General features: G+C 38.1%; 1 protein-coding gene across 3 annotated transcripts in view; it reads left to right on the top strand.

The window, feature by feature from the left end:
• Positions 1 to 18,279, top strand: part of LOC145241280 (multidrug resistance-associated protein 1-like) — a 170,653-nt gene that overhangs the window by 31,712 nt on the left and 120,662 nt on the right. For 2 of the 3 annotated variants that reach the window (XM_080104018.1, XM_080104019.1), the window contains exons 4-7: positions 2,299 to 2,418; positions 4,421 to 4,519; positions 11,065 to 11,132; positions 15,792 to 15,914. In XM_080104018.1, coding sequence (XP_079960144.1) covers positions 2,299 to 2,418; positions 4,421 to 4,519; positions 11,065 to 11,132; positions 15,792 to 15,914 — 410 coding nt within the window. The remainder of the gene's footprint in view (positions 1 to 2,298; positions 2,419 to 4,420; positions 4,520 to 11,064; positions 11,133 to 15,791; positions 15,915 to 18,279) is intronic. The other variant, XM_080104020.1, reaches the window with a different exon arrangement.

Genomic DNA, 18,279 nt, shown 5'->3' with positions numbered 1-18,279 from the left:
CTGCAGATATGCCGATTTCAGATCGACAATCTTAGTGGCCCGCCCCATTCTTCTCCATTTCTTCATGACCTCCTTACATACGTCGATCCCCGTTCCAGTGTGGCAGGCTACATGTCTGTTCAATTCCCTAAAATCCAGCACGGGCCTAATCTTGTTTTTGGTAGGCTGAACAACCGCCAGTAGTGGCAACACTCCTTTTTCTTCCCCTGTCCACGGTTTCAGAATTCCTTCTTTTATCCACCTCTCCACTTCTTCCTCGAATCCTTTTCTTATTTCTCCTCGCAGGGTGTTTTCGTAGCAGCCCACCTTATTCTGTAGTTCTGGGGGCCCGGAGATCCATTTCCATTCCACCGTCCACCTCACGCCATCAAACTTCGCCAGGAAATCTTTGTCCTCAATGCAGCAAACCTTCGATTTTGGGGTTCTGACGGTTCTATCACCTTCTACTCCTGCCATCCCCACTGCGCCGAGACGTCCAAACGTCACTTGGCCCCCTCTTAACGTAGCGCCCCCCAGTCGGTTAATTGCACTCATACCTATAATCACGTCGACACCACCGACCAGATGATTCAACACTAGGGCTTGCAGTCCAATGGGCACCCCTTGCACCATTACTTCCGCTGTCGTCTCTCCTAGGCATTTCACATCCCTGCCATCCACGGTCCTAATAATCCTGGTTCCGCTCCATGACCTCGCGACATTCCTCGCTAACAACGTTGTAGTGCAGCCTGTGTCGACAAGGGCTATGGCTCTCTTCCCATTGACTACCACCGGTAACCGACGCAATGTTCCATCATGCGCCATTTCCACACAGAAGGGGTAACCACTGGCGCAATAGCTCCCCTTCACTCGTTTTCCTGGTCCCGTGCAGCAACACAATAGCGGCTAATATGCCCCACTTGTCCACATCGGTAGCACGTGATCCCCGGTCTCGGCTCTTTGCAGTCCTTGATCAGATGAGGACCCTGGCACCGGAAACACTTGATGGCAGGTCTCCCCTCCTGTCGCCTCGCCGGCTGCCTCTCATTCAAGTAAGGCCTCATGCACATATTTCCACTCACAGCTGCAGACATGATTGGGCTTTTAACATTTTTCACTAGGACTCTGGCGTGGACCAAGAGATCGTCCACTTCCATAGAATGGATCCCCGTGATTCTCTGCATGTTCGCAGAGATTTCCTCTGGGAAGCCGTTCACTAGGTACAGCTTTACCGTCATCTCTAGGCTCCTCCCCACGTAACCAGCCAACCCTGCCAGTCTCCTGATCTCTTCCACAAAGACGTCAACGGACTCGCCGGTCCACCTCAAATTTGACAGCTTGCCAAGTGCTTCAAATAGGCCCTCAGCGAAGGCCAATTTCAGCCTTTGTTCCACTAAGGCAAGGTCTTCCTTGTCTTCATCTCGCATCTGCTGGTAAATCGTGAGGGCTTCCCCCTCTAAGTATAGCGGCAGCAGGGTGACCACATCTTCTATCTTTTGCAGCTTCGCCACCATTTTTAATTTCTCCAGCCACTTAATCATTTTTGTTTCTTTCTTCTTCATTATGAACACGAGGTAAGCCACACAAAAACGCGGTCGGTCGTTCTTGTTTCTTTTTTCTTCATTTACACCACAGTTACTTACACAAGAGTATCCTGTACCTCTACAAGGCCACCATTCTCCCATGTATGGAGTATTGTTGCCACATTTGGGCTGGTGCATCTGCTACTAATCTCTCGCTCAGACAGGGTTAAAAAAGGAGCAACCAACCTAATAGGTCCGCACTGTCAGCTAGACTTCAGCCATTAGCTCATCAACGAAATGTTGCACCCCTCTGCCTAGTTTACAAGTATTTTAGTGGTAGCTGCTACGACGAACTACGGCCCTTGTACTCCCACGACGTAAATACTCCCAACAAACTCGACAAGCAGCAAAATCTCACCCCTACACAGTAGAAATCCCCAAATGTAAGAAAGCCTTCTATTCTAACAGTTTCTTTCCTAGGACTGCTAGACTTTGGAATTCCTTTCCGGATTCCTGCTTCCCTGGCTGTAGTGACACGCAGAAGTTCAAGTATAATGCAAACATACATCTTACTGCTTAACTCCCCACACAGTACATCTGCAAATTATGTCCCAGATAGTAGCCCCGTACATCAAAGTGGCACTGTGCATTGTTTGAGTTTAAAAAAATAACGAATCTAGTTTGTATGTAAGAAAGAAAAATTAACATCAGAACTGCAATTAAAAGCAGAAAATTTATTGTACTTAACCAAATTATTTTGCCTGAAAAATCACTGTATAAATTTTGTTTTTTGTAGATCTTGTCAATGTGCTTGCAATTTGTTGAATGGAAGAAGAGGCTGGTAACATCAGGTGTGAATTTTATATTTGCCTTTCTAGCATTCTTTACAATGGGCATTTATTTTTTCGAGAGAAAGGTAAATTTTCTGTTTCTAATAATAAAAAAAAGTTCATGCAAACATTTATTTGTTGCTGTACGATTTTATTCTATTGAACTCTTGAAGAACTTATTTTAAGGTTGAAGCCTGTTTTGAGCATTAGATTGAGCGCTGCTGGTGGTGTTTCTTTCAGGCTTTGTTTGTCTAATAACATATAATTAATGTAATTAAGTATAATCGATAGAGGACGATGTTATAATGTTTTTCTGGTCAGCACTTTCCTGGGTAATAGTGCAGGAAATCGAACCCAGAGTTGATTCGTTGAAAGGCTTTTCCATCAGTACTTGCTAAATGTCGAGGTGTTTTAATGGTCATATTGCACATAGATCTGCGCCCCTGAAAGAATTTCCAGCATGAATAATAAATGCCGGCGAGGCTATGCTAATGCTATAGCTTTTGGGTTCGATTATTTTGTTGAGTAATCTAAGTGTACGGGAATGACGTCAAAGGAAAGTCGGTCAGAAACCTGGATGCGGGTGCTCCCGGGAATGACGTCAAAGAAGTCAAAATGGGGGGACGTATAATTCCGGATGATTAGGTCAGCGAGATTGACCGCCATTTCAAAACATACATGGTAGAATGTTGGTGTCATCTGTGCCAACAACATACATGTGCAGACAACGGGAAAAAGAAGAGAGATGCCCGATGCCTGCGTATGTAAAGCTGAAATGAATGGGCAGGAGAACGTGTAGACGTAAACACCAACAAAATGCAAATCACAGGAATAACTGGGTTCACTGGGAAAGAGCTCGAGACTGCTATGAAGCTAGTTTTGTGGCGGGATTCTCCGACGACATCTCAATAGTGTTGCAACATGCATCGAGCATCGACACGTTGACCATGGACTATTTGCTGGCACGAACTAGAATACTCACACGAGATGCGACTGAATACATTGCTCCACAAAAATCCTCAAACAGGGATCGTATGTTACAGATGCAGCGTATTGGGTCATATAACCAAAAACTATGTAACGGGGCGACTCGATGGGACAAACGTCCGAAGGTCATAACATAAACTATAATGCTTTAAGTGCAACGAAAGCGGCCACATTACTGCAGATTGCCAGAGAAACAGAGGAAAAGACGTCAGCGTCAGTCTACTCCCCATGCAAGAGAAAAACGAGGCGCATCCATATACTTGTTGGCAGACAACAATGCACGGCCCTGGTTGACAAAACCGTGATGAAAAAAGCGGTATGTCGTCGGTGGAGACGCCAGACTCTTAAGGTGATAACCTCAGATGGAAAACTCATGAGATGCTATGGAACCTACTAAATTGAGCTTATAGTGGGCAGCCTACACCTTTGCAACTGGAGGTCATCGAAAGAAAACTGTTAGGCTTTGACGTTTTACTGGGATTTGATGCCCTCAAGAAGTTGGGGGGGGGGGCAGTCCATTTGATTGAATCTGATGAGGTTAACTTCCTCATGGAAACGTATCCAGGTGTGCTGCTGCGATCAAAATCGATGAGCTGAACTTAACTGCCGTATTTGATCAACTAGAAGAAAGCGTAGACTGTCGCGTTGAAATTGACGTGCGGACAAACTTAGGTGATGCCCACGTAGGGAAGTAGCAATTTAAGGTATTTCTTTAGGAGTTTTTATTTGTGCGAGGTATTTTGGGGATGAGCCGATTTTAGATAAATATTTTAGAAATATTTTTAGTGAAAAAGGTTTTAGGTTTATAATCAAATGTGAGAAAACGAGACACATGTTATACAATGAAGAAAGTAATAAGTTTAGAATGTACACATTCACAAAAGAGATATTTTATAGATGTTTAAAATGCAAGTTTACAGCAATAGGGAATTGTGTTGATATTGTCGGACACGGTTCATTTGAATTGTTCCCCTTTCTGAAATTGAATTGTCTATCCCTATTCTGCGATCTTCAAAATAAAAACAAAAAAGTTGTTCATTGTCAGTAATGCACAAGTGTCATTTTTTCAAAACGTTATTTTTTATTTTTTTTGTGTTTCAGGAAATGAGCACCCAAAAAACTGTTCTGGATATCCTGAATCTAATCTTGAAGTTCCTGTTAGTTGTTGCATTCAGCTTTGCAGATAATAACGCAGCAAAGGTAATTTTCGGTTTTTTTTTCTTTTATAATATATATATTTTTTTAATATTACTAATTAAAACCGGCACTACATGTCCTCCTTGATCACTGAAGCTCCCGCTTTAAAAAATTTAACTCTCACTCCCGGAAAGGATAGCTTTAGCAGGACAAATTTAGCAAATTTCCATTTCTTTCTTCTTTAGTTCCTTTAGAATGTTTTCCGGAAAATTATATATAATTGTTAATGATGGGACGATTCTAATATTTTTTCCGATTCCGATATAATTACCGATTTCGCACTAAATTTGTGATTCTGTTCGAATTTCTGATTCTTTATAAATCTCTAAGCATTTAATTATAAAGTTGTTATTTTTCCCGATTACCGTAAAAACATGTTAAATGTGCATTTATTTTATCAAACGTAAAAATGAAGTTGTGGGGGTGACCTGTAGATTTTAGCTTTACTGGTAATTTAAAATCAATAAATATTGATTATTTTAATATTACTCCGAGCAGTTGAAGATATTGTTTTTAAACAGAATCAAATAAAAAAAGGTAATTCAAGGAATCGTTTTTGGTATCGAAAAATATGCACATTTTTTTCCGATTCCGGTACCCCCAAAAGTTCCGATTTTCCCGATTCCCGATTCCGATTAATCGTCCCAACATTAATCATGGTATTTAGCTTTAATAGTATTCATAGAAAAAAATAATTCAATAAACATTAATGTACTTTGTGCTTGTGCATTGATCTAGATGAAATTAAATTCAGTAAAACTTTCACAACTTTTGCTGGCAAAGAGAAACAGATGTGATGGCTGATAATATCGAGCAGAAATCAATATTTACATTTTGCCGAAATTTGTTGGATCAGAGTATAATCCCAAATTTTATAAGGATGTCCGCAGGTAAGAACACATTGGATAGCATAATTGGCCTGAGAAAGACAAAGCAATGTTGCATCTCTATGCCTGTTTTACAAATATTTTAATGGAATGTGCTCTGATGAACTCGTTGCACTTGTGCCCCCCCGTCGATGTATATATCACCGACAAACCCGCTTAGCAACAAAATCTCACCTCTTTATTGTTGAGGTTACTAAATGCCAGAAAGCTTTTTACTCTAATAGTTTCTTCCCTCAAACAGCTAGACTTTGGAATTCCTTTCCTGCTATCTGCTTCATTGACTGTACTGATATGCAGAAGTTTAAATGTAATGTAAACCAACATCTCGATTAATCTTTCCTAGACATGGTCCCAAATAGTAGCCCCTTACGTCCAAGTGGCTATATGCCTTGTTAGGGGTGAACGCGAGTAAAAAAAAAAAGAAGGATATCCGTAGGTAAAAACACGCTGGATAGGACAATTGGCATGAAAAGGGCGAACACATCGATATGGTTACAATAATTAATTTAATATAATATTATAACACAAAAGAAAATAAAAATGAAAGAATATGACAATAAAATGTTTCTTTAGTTTGTGAACGATATATGCAGTAGTTAATATACGTATTTTATGTTTGATCAAAAGTTCAAAGTTCGATTTGTTTAGATCCATTTGTTGTCTTAATGAATCGCTTATCATAATAAAAGAAACTGCTTAATTACACATTCAATATTAAATGTTTTAATATTATTCTTTAAATAAACAATCCATTACAAAAATGTTAGATATACTCCCTGACATGTAAACATTTTATCGCACAAAATATATTGTTCGTTTTCTTTCAATCTTTTCCTTTCTTCTTGTTCTTCCACTCATTGATGTCTGTTCATCATTGTAACTACCTTATATCGGCCATGAAACAAGGTAATTGGATACCCCAGGCGATTTCGTGGTCTCAAATGAAATAGAAAAATAAAAAAATAAATACTGAAAAAAATAAAATTATGCAATTTATTAACAACTACCTGTACGCATATCTAAATCAACAAATAACTGAAATTTACAAACATATTCGTGCAGATGTCATAAACCTTAAAAAAAATCAAGTTTTCGTGCTTTGATTGCAGCAAAGTCTCGAATAAATTGTGAATAATCCAGAGACTGGGCGAGATCTCGTGTCGATAGATACCGTTGCCAGACTATTCAGGTGTTCTTGCGTCATTGTTGTTTTCAAATAGTTTTTTTTAATTAATGTAAACTTGGAAGAACTTATTTCCCTCAATGCAGCAGTAATTGGAATATTCAATGATATAGGAAGGGTTATAGCGACATTTGGAACAGCAAAATTCAAACCATTATAATAAATAAAACGTAAAGCATCAAGAGATGACGGAACAATATCTGGAACAACGTTGGAAAATAATAAATTCTACCTATACTCTCAGTATGCAAGTAAATATGCGTTGATATCACATGCATATATTAATACGGCTATATTTTGTTTTATGCATAATTAGCGTTATGTATATATATATCTTTTTCTTAAGATTCCTGTGCGAGGTCCCCACTAATCAGAGGCACTAGGCGGCTGCCTAGTTTGCCTATGCCTAAGGCTGGCTCTACATGAAAGAAAAAGGGGTAAGACGTTTCATACTGATGCTGTCAATTTCATTCAATAATCGCCGTGAAAAATACAATGGAAGAAATAGATAACATTAAAAAAGGAGATATGAGAAAACAGTTAAAGTAAATAGACAAATTGAAAAAAAAGGGAAAAAGTTATAATCATTTTGTTGCCTCTGCTAACTGTATTAAGAATAAGGAAGGGAACCTTGTTTGTCCCTTGTAGAAATACAGGTCAACAACAAACTAATAAAAAAGGGTTAATTATCAAATTATAGAAACTATTCTAATAACTAGCTGTTTACGTTAAATATATGATAAGAATGCAATAATAAATGATAATAACAATATATAATCCACTAAAGTCCATTTAGTAACTGTTACACTTCCGCAAATTGTCTTAAATATTCAATTAATAATTATATTGATCAATGATAATTTCAAGGCAATTGCAAATCAAGATTGTGAATGTTCAGATTATAGTCTGGTGTTGGGGATTAATCTGCAAGGTTTGTAGTTGTGAATAAATGCTGGTAATGTTCATACATGGTTGAGATTTTAAGGTGTGCTGCCTGGTTCCAAAGAGAGTTAAACTGGCACAGGGAACTCACCTGTCAAATGATTTTGTAGCAGAAGTAGCAATAACTAAAATGAGGGGGAAAAGAGCTTACCTCGGGTACGTCTGTTGTGTCACCAGTTGGGGGGAAAAAGAGAATTCCAAGATGGCGTCCGGGTTTTTTTATTAGCATTTACCCCATGCAACTCTCGGAAAATCACGTTTCTGTCTCATGTGATTATGCAAATGGATAATTCCCGGCCACTATAAAAGCAGGAGGCTAGAGACGAGTCGGCAGTGTCCTGCAAACTGTGTGTGTGGGTGTTTCTGGCGATTGGAGTGTGTCTTCTTTTACCACGGTTATCACGGACAGGAATTCCCTCTCTTCTGGAGGTGGGCGATATTGACTATTTTGAAGTTGTACTGTTGCTGACAGAACATTCATTTTTTTTTTTTTTTTTTGCCTACTACATTTTTGTTTCAAGCTATTCCGGCCCGAATATGGCAAAGGTGCGGATAAGCAGTGATATTATCAAGCCGTTCTCTGGCGAGGGAGACGTTGTAGCGTGGCTGAAAAAAGTGAGACTTGTCGCACAACTTCAGCAGGTGGATGACGTAGCGAGTCTGCTACCTTTATACCTGGAAGGCGATGCGCTGGCCCTCTACATGGAAATGGAGGAGGACGATCAAAAGAAAATAGACCAGATTGAGGCTCGATTAAAGGAGGCATTTACTGATGACGCGTTTGCAGCATATAGAAAAATAACTATGGTTAGATGGGCTGGTGAACGTGTGGATGTGTACGCCAACAAGATCAGGCAGTTGGTTGGATTGGCCGGATTCACAGGAGAAAGCTCAGAGAGACTCACAAAATTAATTTTTGTCACTGGATTCCCTGACACCATCTCAATTGCTCTTCAACAGGTGCCAAACATCAAAGCCTTGACCATGGGGGAGCTAATGTCGAGAGCGAGAATTTTGACGACGACTGGCGAACAAAATCAGGATGTGGTTGCGGCCACACGCTCACCCAACAACAGGGCCCAGAATAATCCTGTTAACGTGACCTGTTTCAAATGCAATGTTAAAGGCCACCTTGCAAGGGACTGTCGAAAACGTGGAACACGGTGTTACTGTTGCGGTGAGAGTGGACACTGGGCTCGGAACTGCTCGGGAAACGAGCAAGGGGAGGACGCATAAGCGCCAGTCTCCTTCCCAACCAAGATGTGAACACGACGCTCCCGGTAATAAGCATCCATGTTGACGGGACGCGATGTTTGGCGCTTATTGATACAGGATGCTCCAGGACAATTTTACATGCAGACCGGTGCCGGTCTTGGAGAAAAACAAACGTAAATGTCAACACAATTGGTGGAATGTCCCATGCGTGCTGCGGTGTTGGAACGGTCTCTGTATCCACTGATGAAGGTGTGTCTGCCAGAGTCGATGTGTTGGTGGTGCATGGCAAGCCACTGGGATTTGACTTGCTTCTAGGGATCGACGCCATAAAAGCTCTAGGAGGTGTCGTTGTCAAGCCTACAGGATCAGTGCGGCTGGGCGCCAGGAAAAGTATTAAATGCGCAGCCATTTCTATCGATGAACCAGATTTCACTGCTACCTTTGACCATCAAAACCAAACGTGGACCGCATCGTGGAAATGGTCTGTGGACCACCCCCCTGAAAGGCTGCATAATCGAGTGTCAGAGTACCCAGTGCCAGCAGAAATTCGTGAAGAATACACGCAGGAGCTCCACACCTGGATAGATAATCGTTGGCTCGTGCTATACCCAGAGGATAAATTGGGACCCCCCAAAGGTCTAATTCCCCTGATGGCTGTGATACAGCAGAACAAAGCCAAAGTGCGCCCGGTAATGGACTACCGGGAGCTAAATCATTACGTAGACGCATTTACGGCCAACGCAGATGTTTGTGCGGCTAAACTGGCACAGGGAACTCACCTGTCAAATGATTTCTAATAAGAACCACAGGCTTTTGTGTGGTTCGTTAGATTATAGACGGCTTCTTAAGATCTTCCATCTGCATTTCAGCATACAAACCTTTGTCTAAGCAAGTTTATGTTTTCACTATGCAAGTTTGATGATTGTAAGCTTAGCCTTTCTTTTTCCTTCAAGACTTAAGGGTTTTGCATATTTACAGTTCTCTTAAGTAAATGCTGAATTCAGGCGATGACATTCACTGACGTAGTCCATTTTGAAAGCCGTGAGACTAACACTTGGAAATTAGTTCGTTTCGCATATTAAGTTTTAAACATTTGTATCATTTGAACTTCAGAGTCTCCCACAATTAATTCCATGGTTCCTTGTTCTATTCTCGTTTCTTTGTCCGATAGGAAGTCTGATCATGTGATCCTCTCTGCCCCCATCAGTCCACTAGAATCATTATCTGCGAAGTTATCTGTTGTGGCAACACATGATGCCATTGCTTTGTGTCAGTAGTTACTCGAATTCTCTGTACTCTATTTGCTGTAAAGCCACAAAACCTCCTAGCTTCATTATTAATATAATCGAGGACAACTGGAGAATCCGTTCAGAAATATTTCCTATCAATTCTGAGCTCTAGTTCTTCACAATGTTACTCACAGCAGCAGAAATTGCAGCAGCAGTGAATTCCAACCTGAGGATTGTGACAACTGTTGTTGGTGCAACCCTAAATTCACTCATAACCAGTGTGCAATGTACACTATTCTCGCCTATAGATCTGATGTACGAACGTGATGCCCAAGAACGTGACTACTGGCAGCTGAAAAGTGATGCAGTTCGACAGTGAAAATCTTTTCAAAATTTTTTAAGTTCTTCACCCAACTTTCCCACCTTGACTTCAATTCCTTGGGTAATGGTTCATCCCAGACTCTGCCGTTCTGGCACATTTCCTGCAAAACCTTTTTACCAAATAGAATAAATGAGGACAAGGATCCAAATGGATCATATTTACAATTTTAAATAAATACATTTAAAATAATGAAATTCGTTTTTATTGACTTGAAGAATATTTAGCTAACAATTATTGTTATGCTAAGAAGACAAAGACTATTTATTGTTTGAAAAAGAATTAAATTGCTACCATTTTAAATAAACTAAACGTTTTGACCCGTTAAAAACAGACAAAAGTTATAGCCTGTTTACTTAGAATGAGTGCTTTATGCCAAATTGGTGCTTGCATATGGTAAACCTGTGCTTATTTTTGCATTAAATACTAATCCCTATAAATCTTTATTAATCCCTATTAATCCCTAACACTGTATCGAACGGATAACATAATAATTAGTTCGCTGCATAGCAAAGATCCATACAAAATTTCAGCCAAATTAGGTCCGTATTTTCTGAGAAAAAAGTGGAACGGACAGACAAACTTACAGAAATAGAATATAGATATCTTAATACTTAAAATACTATTAATCGACGAGAGATAACCTATAAAGCGAAATGTTAACATAACCATTTTTTCTGTCTATAAAATCATAATACCGTTTATATTTTCAGGCCAAGAATTTAACAGTCGTGGAAAAAGCTTCATTTTTATCCCGAATAACATTCTTTTGGATGAGCAGGTATTTATTTTTCTTTTTACATTGATTTTTTCCATGTTGCAATTCGCACGCAAGTAGAAAAAATTGATTGGTTGACAAAAAAAGAATAGGCAGAGATTTTTTATCGTCATTTCACTCCAAACAAGACACAGAGCCACTTAGTCGTGAGGGGCTACTATTTTGGACGAGATTTGCATGAATACTATTTAGGGAATTGGGCAGCAAGATGTCTGTTCACATTACACTTTAATTTCTGCATGTCAGTACAGTCACGGAAGCAGAGGCCCGTTAGGGAATTCCAAAGTGCAGCAGTCCGTGGGGGAAAAAGCTATTTGAGTAGAAGGCTTTACAACATCTAGGGATCTCTATAGTGTAGGTGTGGGATTTTGCTGCTCGTCGGGTTTGTCAAGGGTATTGTCGTGAAGGGGATACTAGTGCTCTGTACAGATTATAAAGGCAGTAGTTTTTATGATGCTAATACTCAAGTTTAAATTTCACCTCAATTTAAATGATTTTTTTTAAATGGGATACATTTTTTTTAATTTAAAGAAATTCACATAAGATTAAAAAAACATTACATAAATATATACATTTTTAAAACTAAGTGATCTTTTTGATAATCCGCAAAAACGTAGACATAAAAGGCATTTGGCATTAAATGTTCAAGACGGTTGGAAAAGGTGGAATAAGAGAAGTGATGGAGAGAGAGAGAGAGAGAGAGAGAGAGAGAGAGAGAGAGAGAGAGGAATATAGGGAAGCTGAGTAATAATAGTAACAGCATACAAACAGAAGAGTAAAACGAAGTTGTAAATAAAAAAATGACATAAATAAAAAGGAAAAAACACTAAAATAGTAGTAATCGCAGTGATAGTGAAGGAAATTAATCCGATGACGTAAATGAACAAATAAACACGTGGCGCAACAGATAAGGGTGTTAAGTGGCAATCAATTCTAAATGACAGTCTTCTACAGTTGAATGCTCAATCTTCCATACAAGCGATACTAAAACGTTTCTACTCAGTCATGATTAATGGAACGAGAACAATCTATCTCCATGGATGAAATAAAGGGTTAAGTTGGAAATTCTGTAGAGATTCCCAAGTTCGACATACAGACTATTGATTGAAAAAATATGCACCTGAATAAGATTGGAGGTTACATCGGCCGAAACGTTGTGAGAATAACATCCAAGATGAGAATAGTAATCTGAATGATTCAGATAATCCAAGTAAACAAAAATAAAAAGGAAAACATAAAAATTATAGGTAATATAGGGTTCGGGGCTAGGAGCAGAAATATACATTTATCCTCGGGCAACCTCGAATGGGAGTTCTAGTTCAATTTAAAATGACAAGGCTTGTGTATTTTTACTTGAATTACATTCGTACCTGTACGAAGATGAATGCCTGGATTTATCCAAACGTTTGAGACTGAATGTTACGAAAACCAAAATAATGATCAGTGGTTGTTGTAGTGTTGGAAAGCTCCTACAAAGAGGAAAGTTTTTCTGCTCAGTTTGTGGGAAAGGAGTCGGGTGCAATTCAATTTGTACGGGCACTTAGAAGATGTCAGTACTTGCGGAATCAGTTCTCAGCTGAAGCAATTTACGATTTGAAATCTGTGAGAAAAATAAAATAAAATAAAATAAATAGGCAGACACCACTAAACATGCAAAGCGTTAGGTTAGGGTTAGAGATTAAAAATAGCCCTTCAATAAATAAATAAATAAATTGTTTTTTGGTTTCTTTAACACAGTAAATCCAATCTGAAATCTAACTCAAACCCTCATGGATTACGAAAAATAAAAAATAAAACTACAGCTACTTTAGCTTAAGCATAAATCTAACATTTATAAGTAACTAGCAGGCTATCCGACTGAATTTCTAGCGAACCCTTTATTCTATGGGGAAGCATACTTTCGTTCCGTCAGCCATGACTAAGTAGAAGTCCTAAATAATTCACAATTGCATTTTGAGGGTCGCTCACATTAAAGATTAAAACTACAACCTTCAGAAGTAATAAAACATTTCATGAAGAGAAGCACATAGTTTGGTTTTGTTCACATAAACGCGCACTTGTACGCGTGTAGTGAGCGACCAAGAAACAAATAAGTTAATTAAAGTCTTTTTTTTATATATATACATATGTCTGGTCTTCATTCCTTGGTCGCCATTCTCCATGCGTATTGCCATTGATCCCGCAGTAGCTGTGATCTTCTGTTAATTCAAGATGAATAAAACTCATATATGGAAATACAAGGACACTTTTTGACGGTTTTAAAGGTTTTATTGGAGAAAGAGATTCGTTTACGAGAGGAGAGACCAAAATTATTTTCTTATAAACTAAAGAGGCTAAAATTAATTCCTTCTTGTTTAATTTTCTCACTTAGCCTTTAAAAAATGGTAAATGAACGGACAGTCTCGAAGTGATTTACTTAGATCACTACATTGTTGGGTAAATCTGGTGTGGCTTTTTCCTCACCTCAAAACTGTCTTGGAACTCTGTGCCGTCTGGAACATGTGATGTAATTTTTATCTAATAATTCGACACCTGCTTCTAGCACGTTTTGTTTATAGAGCTAACCATTCACCTCCATCGCTTACTCGTTGGATGCACTGGGTCTCTTTCCGTTTTCCGCAATGTTGTCATTGTATGTACTTGATGGAACAGTCTTGAAATTCACAGTAGTTAACATTATCTGTACTTGCTGGCATAGGGTTCGAATATAAAACAGGTGAAAACAAGATGAAAGTAAGCTGCTTAGTTTTGTTGAAACTTATTATTTATTTAACTTTTTCTTCGCCATTTTTTAATATAAGGTAAATAATACCTTCAATGTCACTTCGCTCATTGAAGACGTCAAAATTATCTAATTATTAATAGTAGAAGGATTAGTGAAAAAAAAAAAACAGTTTCAATCTTTATAGTAATTGACAAATGTAAAATAAATTCTTTTTGATTTATTTGTTTATTGTTTTGTTGTTATGGAAATCGCTGCAGACAAGGCATGAAGCCACTTGATGTAAGGAGCAAAAAATAAAAATAAAATACCATTCAAGGTAAAAAACGAGCCAACAATAAGTGCTAGCTTAATAGATTTCGACTTAGTAAACAACAATTCTTCCCCCTTTGTCAGAAACATCACTCATGGAATGTGAGGACTAAAGGACAAAATAAGGAAAGTGAGAGTTTGAGGCTAATTTTAAAATTTAGAATAACTGAATAATGTTGTATAATTTTTTTGTTCATTGATTAAAATAATATTTTTTGTGACTTTCGTTGTTAAAACATGTTATTCATAGAAAAAGACTAAATTAGAATTCTGATTTTTTTTTTTTTTACATGAGGACTGATTGCTTGTATTTCTTGTTCTGATCGCTTGAAACCGGACGTGACCGTTACCGAGAGACTTATAGAGCTCATCATATTCTCAACACCATATGATGCTTTCCGTAATGAGCTCTATAGCAAACCAAAAATCTACAGCATAGCCAACGTACTGACCAAAAATCAGAAGTACAAAGGCTTAACCGCCAGAAATGACTAGCTGGACCATCTTGGAATGCTGAAAGCAGAAAGAATATATAGTATTAATCAAAGCAGAAAGTGTGAGAACTGCGATATCAGCTACAAGCCTCGATAGTGCCCAGCATACAGTGATGAGTGATCTGTATGTAGAAGCAAGGGACATTGAGTGAGGTGCCGTAGAAAGATTAAACCAAGAGAACATAGAAAGTAAAGCAGAACGATGGAGCAAACGTGATAGCGACTTTATTCAGAAGAGCATCGGGCCGGTAACGGTTACATCCGGTTCCGGGCAAGCATAGGTTTGTAGATGTCCGGAAGTATGAAGACCTTATCAATGGAAACGACCAGATGAACCAGCTCGGAATGCCGAAAGCAGAAAAAAGATATAACATTAACCGAAGCAGAAAGAAGAACTACGATACCAGCCACAAGCCTCAACAACGCCCAGCATACAGTGATGAGTGCCCTGCATGTGGAAGTAAGGGACATTGGCGAGGTGCTACAGAAAGACTAAATCAAGGGAACAGAATGGAAGCAGAGCCAAACGATGGAGCGAGCATGATAGTGACATTATTCAGGGGAGCGTCAGGCCAGTAACGGCTACATCCGGGCTCAAGTCGACTGACGTGATATCACATACTGACGTTTCTGAATTTTTGAGATGAGGATTGGTTATTCATATTATTTGGATTCATTGGACTACTGTTCTCATCTTGAGTTTGATTTTCACAACGTTTCGGTCGATGTAACCTCCAATCTTCAGGTGTATCTTGTCAAACTCGGGAATGTTTCTGTCGAACTCAGGAATTTGGACGGAATTTCGAATGGAACCCTTTATTTACTTTACGGAAGTAGCATGCTCTTGTTCCGTCAGCCATGGTTGGATAGAGGTCCTAAGTAATTCGCAATTGTATTTTTCGGTCTTCCACACTGAGAATTAAACCTTCAATATTCAGGATAATATCATTGTTACAATTGATTTTTCCAAGTACTCTAACCACTGCGCGACGGGACCTTGCGAGTTCAACAAGATATACCTAAAGAAGGTCGGAGGTTACATCGACTGAAACGTTGTGAAAATCACACTCATCATGAAAACAGCAGTGTGATGAATTCAAATAATACATATCACGTGCTATAATTTCCTTGCAGATATATGATAAATGGTTGCAGACAAAAGTTGTGTGAGAAAGACGTTCCAAGCCTTCTTGCTTCAGAAAAAGCTGACTATTTACACGAGAAGTCAAAAATAACACAACAGAAACTTTTTTCGGAGTAAGTTTTCTTCTTTTTAATTTTTATCATTGGATTTTTTGAAAAATGTGGTGTAATCGAATAAAAAGTAGCTGATTAATTTTAACGCATCTAAAACCAAGCTTTTTTCTTTTTTTTTACATGGAGGTCACCACTTATCAAGGCCCGGAAGCCACTCGGGGATAAGGGTTATTGCGTGTACAGTAATCAATGGGATAGTATTGTAGTAATCGTTAGTATTGGAGATTTGATAAAGTGCCTTACGTAAGAGGGCGGTTCATCAGGAACTTTCACCATAAACGCCTTGATCTCCACTTGACCCCAACTGATACAAATGACTCCCGTCTACAAAAGGCTCTCTGTTTTGACAAACATCTGGGTTTGACCTTTACTCCTGGCCTGATATGGAAGACTTACATCAAATCTGTTGCCAAGGTTGCCCCACAATAGGTTGTCATTTTACCACTCTAGAAAGTATCTCGACGCAATCCTCTACCTGTATAAGAGCCAGATACGTCCTTAAACGGAGTACTGTTACCATATTTGGATAAGAGTACCCTATCCTGTCTTAAAAAAATTTAAAACTGGCTTCAAAACCTAGTAGGTGATGCCCTTTTCTTTTCCTGCAACCTCTTTCTCACAGAAGAGACGATGCGATCCTGTCTCTGTTTTATCGTTATTTTCATGGCAAGTACTCGTCTGAGCTCAAATCTATGGTCCTCCTTTGCCAAACTTTCACAAAGAACACTCGTCTAGCTACAACAACCATCAACATTTCCTCCATTCTCTGTCTGTGCCTAAATCTAAACGTAATGCTTTCTGTAAGACTCTGTTCCACTGACCTGTTTTCTAGTTGACTACAATATGGTCATCTTCAAGTCCAATGTAAACAAGTTCTTGCTGAGCTTCCTACGCCCCTAAATAATTTCTACCCTATTTCCATCACTTACTATTAATACACAGTTGCCTTAGTGACTATAGTACACTCATTAAACTTTATATTAGAGTAACCGTGGGCATTAAACTTTATATTAGAGTAACCTTGGGCATTAAACTTTATATTAGAGTAACCTTGGGCATTAAACTTTATATTAGAGTAACCTTGGGCATTAAACTTTATATTAGAGTAACCTTGGGCATTAAACTTTATATTAGAGTAACCTTGGGCATTAAACTTTATATTAGAGTAACCTTGGGCATTAAACTTTATATTAGAGTAACATTGGGCATTAAACTTTATATTAGAGTAACCTTGGGCATTAAACTTTATATTAGAGTAACCTTGGGCATTAAACTTTATATTAGAGTAACCTTGGGCATTAAACTTTATATTAGAGTAACCTTGGGCATTAAACTTTATATTAGAGTAACCTTGAGCATTAAACTTTATATTAGCGTAACCTTGGGCATTAAACTTTATATTAGAGTAACCTTGGGCATTAAACTTTATATTAGAGTAACATTGGGCATTAAACTTTATATTAGAGTAACCTTGGGCATTAAACTTTATATTAGAGTAACCTTGGGCATTAAACTTTATATTAGAGTAACCTTGGGCATTAAACTTTATATTAGAGTAACCTTGGGCATTAAACTTTATATTAGAGTAACCTTGGGCATTAAACTTTATATTAGAGTAACATTGGGCATTAAACTTTATATTAGAGTAACCTTGGGCATTAAACTTTATATTAGAGTAACCTTGGGCATTAAACTTTATATTAGAGTGACCTTGGGCATTAAACTTTATATTAGAGTAACCTTGGGCATTAAACTTTATATTAGAGTGACCTTGGGCATTAAACTTTATATTAGAGTAACCTTGGGCATTAAACTTTATATTAGAGTAACCTTGGGCATTAAATTTTATATTAGAGTAACCTTGGGCATTGATAAATGAGGAGTTATAGTTATTCACATTGTTTATTTTTTTCAATTATTAATTTCATTTATGAATCATTTAAATTTTAATGAAAACTAACATTGTACAATAAATGTAATTTAAAAAAAAAGTTATTTTATCTATTCTTCACTCCACAAGAGAAAAGACTATAAAATAAATATGATTATAAATAAAATTACGCAAGAAATACAACTGACAAAGCAAATCTTACGTCTAAAGTTTCAAACTTGTCAAGTAAATTTAATGTGTAAAGTGTACGTATGAAGTTTCAACTTCTATTCCATCATCGCAATGTTCCATCCCTGTACTTGTGATATGTAATCTATCCCGGATTACGCCGGCATGTTGAAAATTGTAATTTTGCTGTGAAGGTTAGTTAGTACAAAAAGAGTTCAATGATTAAGTGCTGACGTATGTCAAGCTCTGTAGACGGGGTTAACGATAGCTCCTGAAATAGGTCATTCGGTTCGTGTGAAATAAAAC

The sequence above is a fragment of the Euprymna scolopes genome, chromosome 20 (genome assembly GCF_053919585.1).
Source record: "Euprymna scolopes isolate OS-2025 chromosome 20, ASM5391958v1, whole genome shotgun sequence".
Lineage (NCBI taxonomy): Eukaryota > Metazoa > Mollusca > Cephalopoda > Sepiida > Sepiolidae > Euprymna > Euprymna scolopes.
Note: the sequence above shows the minus strand (reverse complement) of the source record. Positions and strands in the feature narration are given on the sequence as shown.